The 13508-nt window shown below is 40.6% G+C and overlaps 1 protein-coding gene across 1 annotated transcript; it reads left to right on the forward strand.

The window, feature by feature from the left end:
• The first annotated feature begins 760 nt into the window (after positions 1-760).
• On the forward strand, positions 761-13161 carry LOC145562276 (uncharacterized). Its single transcript, XM_081622498.1, has 4 exons — positions 761-4882; positions 4977-5064; positions 6562-6689; positions 12684-13161. Exons 1-4 carry the CDS (start codon positions 1074-1076, stop codon positions 13003-13005), a joined length of 4347 nt encoding a protein of 1448 aa, XP_081478624.1. The 5' UTR covers positions 761-1073; the 3' UTR covers positions 13006-13161.
• Positions 13162-13508: the final 347 nt, after the last annotated feature.

A 13508-nucleotide genomic window follows, 5' to 3' on the forward strand; every position in this document is an offset into this window, starting at 1 on the left:
ACAACATAATATAAAAGAATAGATCTCCTAACACCTTAGTTTAGCATGTCGTGTCACAAATCTCACAATATAAAGTTTCAAATAACAAGTGAAATAAGCTATAGGAGGTATACTAATCAATTTCCATAACCGAATTATTTCGGTTTGGATTGGATTAAATTGGATTGAATTCAAATTTGGTTTAGATTCGGTTTTAATAATCCAAAAGGCGCGGGTCAACGTCTATAAAATTAAATATGATTGGCAAAGTTTATGAATTTTGGTTAGAAATACAATATTAGTATAAGAGTACTTGATATATTGTATTCATAAATCATAATAATTGATTACACATTTTATAAAACCACGACATATCAAAACTACGTAACTATTACTGATGTCCAAATAATTAGCTAATGAGTAATACCGATAACTTGGGGATGCGCGCGAGTCCACAAATAGTGGTTTATAAACATATCAAATTGATAAACTTTTATATTTTCTCATTCTTCTTGTAAAAAAAAAAAAATAAAAAAAATAAAATAAAATAAAATTAACGGAAACATGGAATTGTTTTGTCCGTTTAGTGCCAAGTGCGTGAAATCATCGTCAACGTCGTCTCTAACCTTGAAAATCTGATCTCTTGGACACACCCACATGAATTCCATCTCAAATTGATACAGCTGGAATTAATTAAACAAGCTAATTCAATATTAAATCACAAATCATGTAATAATTAGAGTTCGTTAGAAACAAGTTTGTTAGAAATTGGATTAGTTATTGAGAGGGTTAGTTATTTTCACTTAGTTGAAATATGACGTAGAATACACTACTTAATCAATTGTAATACTGTAGCTCGAGACATCAATATACAGAAAATCAATTCTTCTTCTTCCCTAATTCTTTCTGATTCTCTTTCTTCTTTCTCTCTCTAAAAATACCCACAATTCCGCCATTGGAGAAGCTTCAAGCGATCTCCATTATCACCAATCCTCCATTAAAACACTTCCTTCCTTTCTCTCTCCTCTCAAGGTAAGAAATTCCCATCTCCCTTTCTCTCTCCTCTTTCTATTTCAGCTTCAAGAATTTTTTTTATGATGTATACAACATACAGTAGTAGCTCAATTATATCACTAAGAACTTATTCTGCTTTTAATGATTACTCTTTTTGTTCAATTGAAAAATGCCCATCAATTTGTTGTTCTTGTTGTTGTTCATTTCCTGTCAATTCTTGTAAATTAGTTGTACCCACAAACCCTAGCATTTTATATGGGTTAAGGCAGTCCACCTTGATTCAATGCCCTCCTTCTAGGAGGTTTATATTGGGTTCTAGTGATCGGTATTGTTGTCGGTCTTCGATTTACGATGTGGGGCGATGTTGTTGCTTGGAATCTAGGTGTGTTAAGCAGGAAAGAGTGGTTGGGCTTGGTAGGAAAAGTTGTAATGAGGAATGTTGTGTTAAAGAGAAGAGGGGTATTGATGTTGATAAGATTAGGGGTAGGATAGGTATGCCTAAGCGCGATTTTAGAAGTAATGCACTTGGAGATGTTGAGGCTATGCTTAGTTTGTTGAGTGAGGAGGTTGTTGAGGAATGTGGGGTTGTTAGGGACAAAAAAAGGAGCTCTCCTCGGGAAGGGAAAGCTGTGAGTAAGCCGAATATTGAGAGGTTTAAGGATAGAAAGCCGAATGTTGTGATTGAGAAGTTAAAGGATAGACAGCCGAATGTTGTAAATGAGAGGTTAAAGGATAGAAAGCCAAATGTGGATTCTGTGTATAGGGAGGGTGATTGGAAGAATTATAGACTAGAGTCGGGGGGTATGGTTCAGGCTAGGTTTGAGGGTAATAAGAGGGATGAAGAAAGGGAGAGTAGCTCTATAGATGATGATGGAAGGTTGAGGAGAAGAGAATCTAGTTCATGCTATTATTCTCTTTCAGATTCAGGGGACTTTGGGAGTGATGTGGAAGTTGATATAGAGCAAGATCAGTTTGTCGGAGAGTTGTTGACCAGCCAGAAGAAGGATTCTAGGAAAAGTGGGGGCGTTGTAATTAGTGAAGCTACCAAGCAAGACTGGGAGAGGTATAGAGATGAGAAAGATCAGGAATTGCGAAGTAGTAAACGTGATGATTTCAAAGTTGTTGGCTCTATTCAGCGGGATTGGAGAAAGAAATCAGAGAAGAAGCTTACTGCAGATTCCGAAGAAACTGATTCTAGATATTTCGAGCAGTCTAAGCTATCCCAGGCTCAACAAAGCAGTTCTATGATTGCCTCAAGTTCGAAAAAGCATTTGAATTATCAAGAAGTACAGTCTACGTCCGATGTAAAATCTTTTGGGCAGTCAAATTCCCATATTCAAAATGACAATCGATCTAGTAGACACTCTAAATCTAGCAGTCACCATGAATATTTGACTCAAAAAAATAGAGAAAATGTTGAATCAAGTTCTACTACATGGAGAAGATCTGGCCAGGAAGATGATTTGAAGATGGTTGGTTCAGTTCAAGATACAGGATGTGAGTATTGCAAAACATCTGGTAGAAACATGGACAAAAGAATGACACAATCAGACTTCCAAGGGCATGCTGGGCCGACTGGGGTGAGTGCTAAATCGACCACAAGTGCAGAAAGTTTGCGTGAAAACAGACAAAGGAAGCGCAATATGAGTTTAAGTTCTCACCAAAGTTCAGTTGAGGAAAAGAGTAAGCAACATGATCAAATTCATGTGGTGACTGGACAAACCAGCGCAGAGAGAAAATCCCAACATTATCATGATATAATTTCTACTGATGCTATACATGCTGAAAGCAGTTTAAGGGAAACACAACAATCAGAAGCACAGATGCACAATTTGATGGAAAAGTCAAAAACTACTACAGAGAACCAGTCTGAGAGTAGACGTAGGAAGGAGGAAAAGAGTTCGATTTCACTTCAAACCTCCCATAAGGAGGAGAATAAGCAGCATGATGATATTTGTTTGGGAAATAGTCTAGTGGATGCAGGGAGAAAGCTCCAACATTACAGTGGTATCATGGATACTGATGCTAGTTATTCTCAAGATACATTGAGGTCACAGCAGCAATCAGAAATTCGAATGAAGCTTTTGGAGGAAAAGACAGCCTCACTTGTTGCAGCTGAGGAAGTGAAAAGGTTGTGTCAGGAATTACATGGTAAAGTGACGAAGAATCCTAAATCCAGTATAGTGCCTCATGCTGAGAGAGGGGATTCAGGAGTTCATTCTTCCGATTTGGAGGTCAATAGTCAGTCTTGTTCTGATAGGAGAGTATATAATGAGCAAACTTATTTAAAATCAAAGGTGAAATCAGTAGAAGAATTAGTTGAGAAACGCAAGCAGATTGATGAAACAATTGTTCAATCTACACTTAGATCTGAGGTGCAGGGCCCTGCCACTGGACAATTTTCTGGAGAAGCTACTATAAGCCAACCCTCAGTACCTCTAATTTCTCAGACAGCTGTTCAACAATTTAGCGGGGAAGAAGCTAAAAGTGGAAAGCTAGTGATGACATCTCCACCATACCAATCTGTAAGCAGCTCCCAGTTTCAAGAAGCATCAAGCAGCTCTGTGAGAAATGATATGGGAAAGACCGGGGAAGCTGGTTCTGGTAGTTCACTTGAACATCCTCAATCAAGAACTTCATCATCCTATGGTGAAATCTATGGTAGCAAGAGCATGTCTGGTGAGGAGTATAATCATAGGGATGCGCTAATTTCCGCTGCACGTATGCAGGAAAGATCAACTCAGATTGTTGGTGAATTTGCTGAGAAGATGAGACTTGAAGCATCAAGTTCTGACACTAGCACTGAGAACAAATTAGAAAAACTAGATTTAAAGCTTCAAGATAAAAAGTATGTGCTGAAAGGATCAAATGAATCGGATTTTGATAAGACAGACTTACAGAAGCAAGGTTCAGAGCGTCCATCTCAGGTTACTAGTCCTGATCCTAAGAAGAAAAAGGCAAAGAAGCTAGATTCAAAGCGTTCATCTGCAGATTCTGAAACCAAGGGATCCTCAGATCAGATGTGGGATGTGAAGGATCACTTTGTTCATGAAGCCTCAGAAATGGAATCGTTAGAGAGTCCAGCTTCTGGAAGTGTTGCTGTTGTTAGGACAGGAAAGTCTTTGTGGAGCACTGTTGCAAATGTATGTAGACTTCGATGGGGTTCACATTCAGAAAAACAGAAGTCTCCTGGTGAAGGAAAGACTTCACCTAGTGGATCTGCTGGTGGCGAATCATGGTTCTCTGGAAATGAGGCAGATGACGATGACATTAAAGCAGAGCAGCTAGGCTTGCTGCAAGAGGCTACTTCTGATCAATTATTGATGGAGACCTCTAGGAGTCAGAGTAAGAAGGATATAGTAGTGAACATGGATGACAAATTGAGCAAAGTTGATGCAGGTGCTTCATCCTCTTTTAGTGTAGTACAGAGCAGTTCACTATCAGGAGACGCCTTTGTTAGTGAAAATATCAACTTGAATGTTCCCCGACTTATGTCACTATCCAGCCCTTCTATGGATCTATCCAAATCATCTGTCATCCAGTTGAGAAGATCAAATGCTTTTGAAGATATTGATGAACCTGAGAATAATGAGGCACCCATTAGTCCTTCAAGCGAGACTGATTTTATTGCTTCTGAGGGAACTGATATTATTGCTTCTGAGGAAACTGATGAACTAAAAAGAAAGAAGCTTCAACGCAGCAAGGTAGTTTTGCAAAGGTATGATGAATGGGAAGATGCTTATAGACGTGAACGTGAGCAACGGAAAGTTGATGAAATTTTTATGAGGGAAGCGCTTTCAGAAGCAATGAAAGCTGCTGATGCTTGGGAAGTTCCAGTTGGTGCAGTACTGGTGCAAAATGGAAAAATCATTGCTCGTGGGTACAACCTGTAAGTATACTTGTGATTCCCAGAATAAGGATTCAAGACTGTTTTCTCTCTTTCTGTTTTAAACTTTATTATCTAATTAATGTGCATGTTTCAGGGTAGAGGAATTGAGGGATTCCACTGCCCATGCTGAAATGCTTTGCATAAGAGAGGCCTCGAACTTCCTTCGGACATGGCGGCTTTCGGTAAATTCCTTTCTACTGCAGAAATTTCAACGGCGATTTCTTTGTAGTAGACCTTGTCTGTGTGACATGTGCCAAAGAGAGGACCTATGGGCCTTTCAAGTCCATTTTAATTATTTATCTTCATATTGTTTAAAGTTTTGATTTTGCATATATTTCTTTTTACCCACGATGGAAAAATGAGGTAAGACATTGTGTAAAAATGCTGACTTTTGGGCTGGATAAGCCTTTGGTGCATTCATTGTACAAGTTCCTTCAGTTTGCTGATGTTTGGCTTGGGTAGCTTGTAAAGTTTCGGGATGGATAATCTGCTCTAGATTCACCATTGTCCAGATTGAAGCTCAAAATATGAGATGCTTAGGAAGTTAGAATATTCCCTTAAAACAGATGGCCAGATTCTTCGCATATACTTACATATGTAGTCTAATGTTGTAACATGTCTTAAAACAAGTTGATGAAGTGGTGCAGGGATTTCTTAATCAATTTTTTAGCTTATGCATGTGTTTGTCACCCTCCTCCTTTTTCCATTTTTCATCTATCATAAGTATCTGATATCTGTTTGGGTTGGATGCACATGGGTATCTTATGTGAATCTTCTGATTGTTTGTGCTTCTGCTTTGTAAGTCTTCCTGAGTTTTTTTCTCTACTTCAACTGCTAGAACTATGTTACCTGAATTTGGACTTCATTATTGTATGTTTATTTGTAAGGCAATGACTATGTGCAGTAAATTGTAATGCACGAATAACCACGGAAACATTAAAAATTTAAGTGGAATGTCTTGGACATTTCTAAAATTAGTATACAATGGGTAAATTATGTAGATACGCTATAATGAAACTTATATTTTTTGAGATTGCTCAAGGCCTGATCGCCGATGATGTAATTTTTGTTATATAAGGTATCTTTGTGCTTACTTTAAGATTTTATTTAATTTTTTGAGGATGTAGTATGAATCTTGGGGTTCAGGCCATTTATAGGCTCTAAATACATAGTAAGAGAAATTCCTATCTATGATAGTAAAATATGATAATATTGCCATTCTTCTTGTCATTATCACATGTACCCTCATGTTTTTTCATCGTTATGTATCCGTCCTCATCCTTTCGAACATTTTTAAGGTGAAAAAAAAGACCATTAATTATGCTTGTCATGATATTACTGTTCCCTGTAACCAAAGCAACTTTGTTAGCATCTTTATTAATGGGTCAAGGTGGCTGGAACTTTCTACAATATGGGAGTTGGAAAGTGGTTAATTTTTAAAAGTGTTTCGTTGTGAGGACACCTTGTCCTCTTGCCGTGATTTATTTTTCACAGTTAATTTTGTATTTTTCTCCGCACGATAAAAATAATGATGTTTGTCATGTGTATATAACTATCAGCCCTATCAATCTTCTCTAATTGATTTTAACAATGAAAAAATCAAAGTGTAACATTTACGATTGTTGGGACCTCTTTTGATTTTGTATTCCCTGAAATTATCTCCCTTTTTACTTCTTCAGGAAACCACTCTCTATGTAACGCTGGAACCATGTCCCATGTGTGCTGGAGCCATTCTTCAAGCCAGAATCAGTACCCTTGTTTGGGGTGCTCCAAATAAGCTTCTTGGAGCTGATGGCAGCTGGATAAGGTATAGTTGAATTTAAACTATACATTCACTTGGAATACTTTATGTGAAACTGACTTTTGGTGTTTCTTAACATAGCCATGAGGATTACAAGTATGACTGGTTTATTATTTCAATTTATATCAGCAAAATGCTTCCATCAGCATGTTAGTGACCATTGTAACTTAATACGAAGTATATGTTATTAGGTGTTAGCTGACTAGCTAATTGCAAGTAGATGACCCTCTTCGCCTCTTGTATCTTTTTAGTTTTGACTTTCAGGCGAGATGCACCTTCCATCCTCATCCCACCTGTGTTTTCGGTGCCCTTAACTTGTGGTTGTTTTAGTCTTTGATTTAAGCAAAACGGAATCTGTTCTCATACAAGCATTTCTTCACTTTTAAAAAAAATAAACAGACATGATCTCATGTTCCTGAAACCCTGAGCAACCGAGCCTCATAAAAAAATAAATAGACCTTTTTTTTTTTTTTTTGCCAACTTTTGTATTTTAAGAAGAGATTCAAAAAAACTGTCAGTTCTTGAAATTTCTGCAAGGAATCAGCCCAATATTCATCCCAGACCTGCTATACGGTTCACTTATGCTCGGAAGAGAACTAAATCAGCTTCAGCATCTAATTGATGAATGAGCTGGAACATTTTGTTAGAAAGTTTGTTAGCTTTGAGGGCAATTTTGTAATTCATCTCCTTGTTTGTTATTCCCTAAAGTCAGTTAGTTTGTATGATTAATTGTATTAAATAGAGGTTTGCTTGAGGAGGGGGGTATGCAAAATCATTATTGAGTAAACAGACTTGGAGAGATTCTCTTCCTCTCGAATGAAGAGTGATTGTATTGCTTGATTACACTGATCATCAATACAAATATCAGTTACTTATCTATTTTCTACATTAATCATCTTCCTCATTACCCTATTTGAGCTAAATCCTAGCAAATTGGTATCAAAGCAGTCTCGATCCTCGCCGGAGAAGAAGATGGCTTGTCTTACCCATGGTCAACGCTTGGATTTGTTGTAGCAGGAGATTGCTGGAATGCCTGGCCGTGTAGCTCAAGAGATCACGACGGCGTTGGTGGCTTTTAAAACGGACCTCACTACTCAGCTCGCTGCTGGCCGAAAAAAAACCGTTTTGAAAATCGCTCCTCTGCAAGGAATGGATCCCAATATCAGTGGGACAACCCATTCGCCGGCGCGTACCCGCATTTGGAGTATGGTGAAGGTGGTTGTCAAGGTGGGCATTCGAACTGGAAGTTGAGGAAACTCGACTTGCCCCTATTTGATGGCACAAACCCAGATGGTTGGATCCTCGGAGCTGAGCGATTCTTCCATTTTTATTGATTGTCAGACGAAGATCAGTTGGAAGCTGCGGTGGTTGCGCTTGACGGAGACGTCCTACTCTGGTACCAGTGGGAGCATCAGTGGGAGCATCGGCGGCACCCCTTGCTGTCGTGGGATGATATGAAGAAGCTAATCCTTCGTCGCTTCCGGACCACCGCCACCGGCACGCTGCACGAGCAGTGGCTCGCTCGCCAGCAGACCGGCTCGGTGGCTGACTGTCGGCGTCGATTCATTGAACTCTTGGCTCCAATCGACGGGGTGCCTGAAGAAATTGCGAAAGGCCAATATATAAATGGCTTGAGGGAGGACATCCGGGTCGAAGTTCGGATTCTAGATCCGGTCACTCTGGACCAGGCCATGGAGGTGTCCATGAGAATTGAGGAGAAAATCAGGCTTAGCCCAAAGCCCAAGTCGTCTGGAGGCCTACCCACGTGGAGAACCCCATACCCAACTTACAAATCCAACCCACCAAACACCTACCCAAATACCACGACCCTAAACCCAAACCCGAACTTAAACACAAATCCAAACCTAAACACTACTACACAGCCCTAACAAAATCGAACCACCTACAATACCCACAAATTGACCGGCGACATAAGGCGGTTAACAGAGAAGGAGGTTCAACAAAAGCGGGAACAAGGCCTATGTTTCCGATGTGACGAGAAGTGGCATATAAACCATCGTTGTCGCCGTCGCGAGCTGAGTGTCTTGCTCATGGTGGACGCCGAGGAGGAAGACGACGGCGACACTAGTGAGCTCGCCGCTGCTGAAATTGCGCTGCCCACACCGCCACCTGTTTCTCTCCCTCTTGAACCGGCTCCGGGGGTTTCCCTTTGCTCCGTCATGGGCATCACCACCCCCAGGACAATGCGAATGGAGGGGGTTATCAATGGTGGCAAGGTGATTGTAATGGTGGATCCGGGTGAAACACATAACTTCATTTAGACGGTGGCTGCGAATCATTTGCAACTACCCATTACGGCATCCAAGAGTTTTGGGGTTACCTTGGGTACCGGCGCTGCTGTACAAGGTGAAGGAGTGTGTGTGGGTGTTTTGCTGGAGCTACGAGGAGTCACAATTGTGGAGGATTTCCTTGTTCTTCCCTTGGGTAATTCGGATGTTATTTTGGGGGTTCAATGGCTTGAAAAATTGGGAACAATTTCTTCGAATTGGAAAACTCAAACACTGCGTTTCCAAGCTGGTGGTGATTCGGTGACATTGAGGGGGGATCCTCAGTTGGGGCACACTTGTATAACCCTCAAGGCAATGGTGAAAACAATTCAGAAGGCTGGTCATGGTGTTTTATTGGAGCTAAACCATCTGGAGAATTCGAGTAGGGAGGAGCCACAACCGCCCGAAGAACTCAGACCCATGCTTACTAAATACCAGAAGGTTTTCCACATGCCCGATGGTTTACCTCCTCAACGGCAGATCGATCATTCCATCACCTTGAAGAGTGGAGCAAACCCAGTTAGTGTTCGCCCTTACAGGTACCCTTAATACCAAAAAGATGAAATCGAAAAATTGGTGAAGGATATGCTCAAGTGCAGGTATAATTCAGCCCTCAACTAGTGCTTTTTCGAGTCCTGTTTTTTTAGTAAAAAAAAAGGATGGGTCGTGGCGTTTCTGTGTTAGATTATCGAGCTTTGAATAAGGAAACTGTCCCTGACAAATTTCCCATTCCCGTAATTGATGAGTTGTTGGACGAACTATTTAGGGCATCGGTGTTCACCAAATTGGACCTCAAATCAGGGTATCACCAGATTCAGGTCATAAAGCCGCTTCTAGAACCCACGAAGGGCATTATGAATTTTTAGTGATGCCATTCGGCCTCACTAATGCTCCTGCCACATTCCGGTCATTAATGAATGAGGTGTTTAGACCCTTTCTCCGGAAGTTCGTCTTGGTTTTCTTTGACGACATCCTTGTTTACAGCAAGTCCATGGCAGAGCACAAGGATCATTTGCAACAAGTCTTATTCACCTTGGCATCAAACCAACTCTATGCTAACCTAAAGAAATGTGAGATAGGGAAGTCTCGAGTGGTCTATTTGGGTCATATAATTTCGGCAGCAGGGGTAGAGGTCGATGCAACGAAGGTTCAAGCAATGCTGGAGTGGCCTGTTCCTCTTAGCCTCAAGGAGCTTCGTGGTTTTTGGGACTCACGGGGTATTATATAGAAAGTTCATTCAGAATTATGCTTGGATTGCTCATCCCTTGACTGACCAACTTCGAAAGGAATGTTGGGGGTGGACAGAGGAGGCTACTAAGGCGTTCGAGTCCTTGAAGGCAGCTATGACTCGAGCTCCCATCCTAGCTATGCCAGATTTTTCTCGGCCATTCATTGTGGAGACAGACGCCTCTGGTCATGGCCTTGGGGCTGTGTTACTTCAAGATGTTCACCCAATTGCATATTTTAGCAAAATTTTGGGAATGCGTGCTAGGACAAAGCCCATTTATGAGAAGGAGCTAATGGCAATTGTGTTTGCCATTGAGACCTTGGGTAGACAATTTGTAATTCGAACCGATCAAAAGAGTTTGAAGTTCTTATTAGAACAAAGGGAAGTGGGACAAGCATATCAGAAATGGGTGAGTAAGTTGCTGGGATACACCTTTGAAATTCACTACAAACCCGGACCTTGTAACAAAGTGGCTCACCAATTTTCTCCGGAGTGTTCTGCCTTGATCACTACTTGTGGGCTTAATTGGGAGGTTGTTCATGGGTATATTGCCAAGGATCCAGCACTACAAAAGCTGACTTCTCAATTGCGAAATGGAGGAGAGGTTCCCAGATGGTTTACCTTAGAAAAAGGAATTCTGAAGTATAAGGGCAGAGTGGTTGTTCCAAGGAATTCTGAGCTCATCACTCTTTTTCTCAAAGAATATCATGATTCACCTGTTGGTGGACATGCTGGAGATATGAAGACTTATCAAAGGTTGGCAGGAGAATGGTATTGGGAAGGCATGAGAAAAGATATCACCAACTATGTCAAATGCTGTCATGTTTGTCAACAAAATAAGGCATCCACTCTCTCCCCTCTTGGATTGCTCCAACCCTTGCCCATTCCGGACAAAGTTTGGGAAGACATAGCCTTGGATTTTATAGAAGGATTGCCAAAATCCTTGGGGTGGGATTCAATCCTTGTTGTGGTTGATAGGCTGTCCAAGTATGGCCATTTCATACCCTTGAAACACCCATTCACTGCTCAAACCGTGGCTCAGAGTTTCTCAAAGGAGATAGTCCGTCTTCATGGCATTCCATCTTCTATTGTCTCTGACAGGGACAAAATTTTCTTGAGTGTGTTCTGGTCAGAATTATTCAAGCTTCAAGGCACGCAGTTGAGAAGGAGCACTTCATATCATCCGGAATCTGATGGCCAGACTGAGGTTGTGAACAAAGGTGTGGAGTCCTACTTGCGTTGCTTTGTTAATGGCCAACCTAGGACTTGGGCCACCTGGCTGCCATGGGCGGAATACTGCTACAACACCGCCTATCATCCAGCTACTAAGTGCTCTCCATTTAAGGCAGTCTATGGGAGAGACCCACCTCACTTGTTGCGTTTTACACCTGGCAGCACTAATGTGTCTTCCTTGGAGGACCAACTGCTAGAGAGGGATGCTATCTTGGATAATCTCAAGTTCCATCTCACAAAAGCTCAGGTTTATATGAGACAACATGAGAATAAAAGTAGAAGGGAAGGCTCATTTCAGGTTGGTGACTTGGTGTATGTGAAGCTCAGGCCTTATAGACAGCAGACATTGGCTAAAAGGAGGTATGAGAAACTTTCTCCACGCTATTATGGACCCTATCCTGTGGTGCAAAGGATTGGGGAGGTGGCATACAAGCTAGAACTTCCTGCCACAGCTCAGATTCATCCAGTTTTTCATATTTCCCAGCTCAAGAAAGCCTTGGGAGCAGGGCAGCAGGCTTCTTCCTTACCTGCTCAGCTTACTTCTGACTTGGTGCTTGACAATGAGCCAGAAGTAGTGCGGGGGGTGAGAACCACTCAAGCAGCAACTGAAGTTCTGATTCAATGGAAAGGGCTGCCAGATTGGGAAGCTACTTGGGAGGATTTCACTGAGCTGGATTGCAGGTTCCCTCACTTCCACCTTGAGGACAAGGTGAATCTTTGGGAAGGGGGTATTGCAAGGAATCAGCCCAATATTCAGCCCAGACCTGCTATACGGTTCACTTATGCTCAGAAGAGAACTAAATCAGCTTCAGCATCTAATTGATGAATGAGCTGGAGCATTCTGTTAGAAAGTTTGTTAGCTTTGAGGGCAATTTTGTAATTCATCTCCTAGTTTGTTATTCCCTAAAGTCTGTTAGTTTGTTATGATTAATTGTATTAAATTGAGGTTTGCTTGAGGGGGGTATGCAAAATCATTATTGAGTAAACAGACTTGGAGAGATACTCTTCCTCTCGAATGAAGAGTGATTGTATTGCTTGATTACACTGATCATCAATACAAATATCAGTTATCTATTTTCTGCATTAATCATCTTCCTCATTACCCTGTTTGAGCTAAATCCTAGCAATTTCTCATACTCCCGTATCATAGTATCTTGCTTTGTTCTATATGAACTCCTTAAAGCAGACATTACTTGTAAAATTAAGTACAGAAACTTGTCCAAAGATTTAATTTTTGTGGAAGCATTGTAGGCTTTTTCCGGATGGCGTTGAAGCAGAACAACACCCAGAAGAATCAGAGAAGCCAGCTGCTCCTGTACACCCTTTCCACCCAAAGATGGATATTCGAAGAGGGATACTGCAAGAAGAATGTGCCGACATAATGCAGCAATTCTTCCAACTCAAGAGGAGGAAGGCCAAAGCTAAGGCCAAGGAGAAGGATACATCTTCATCCGATGAATCAGGCCAACCTTCTTGCTTTCCAAAACCACACCATCGGTCAAAATTGTTGCATAAGATGCATAATGTTTTCCATCCTTCAAAACAGCAGGCTGATCAATCTTCAGGAAAGTAAACATGTGATGGTTAGTTTTTTTAAAATGTACAGATCAATGATTTAATATGTGTGAATTAGTTTCTAAATGTTCATAATTCAACTTGAATAACTTCCACCTGTAAACTGTGCAAAGTCAAATTCTGGACGATTTATATGAATGTGCTGACTTTTCCATGGATTGAGTTAACCAAACAATTAGGCCCTCAATTTTCACTTTTTTCACTCTTTAGGTACTCACTTTATTTTCCACTCTTTGAGTAATCTAAGCCAATTTTCAGGCCAACTAACTACCCTTTAACCCACCGTTAACTGAAGGCAATTAACAATTAATTTATATATATATTTTGAAACAAAAATAAAAATTAATTTGTATAGACAAACTACAATAACATTATTTTCTTGGAGATCAATATTCTCCCAGTTTGATTTGTCCAAACTAGAGTTTTGTTAATCGAGTAACTATACTACAAGTTTGAAGTTTTTATTTTTTTTTTTATTTTTATTTTTTTATTTTTTTTGTT

Source organism: Chenopodium album, chromosome 10 (assembly GCF_948465745.1).
Source record: "Chenopodium album chromosome 10, dcCheAlbu1.1, whole genome shotgun sequence".
Classification (NCBI taxonomy): domain Eukaryota; kingdom Viridiplantae; phylum Streptophyta; class Magnoliopsida; order Caryophyllales; family Amaranthaceae; genus Chenopodium; species Chenopodium album.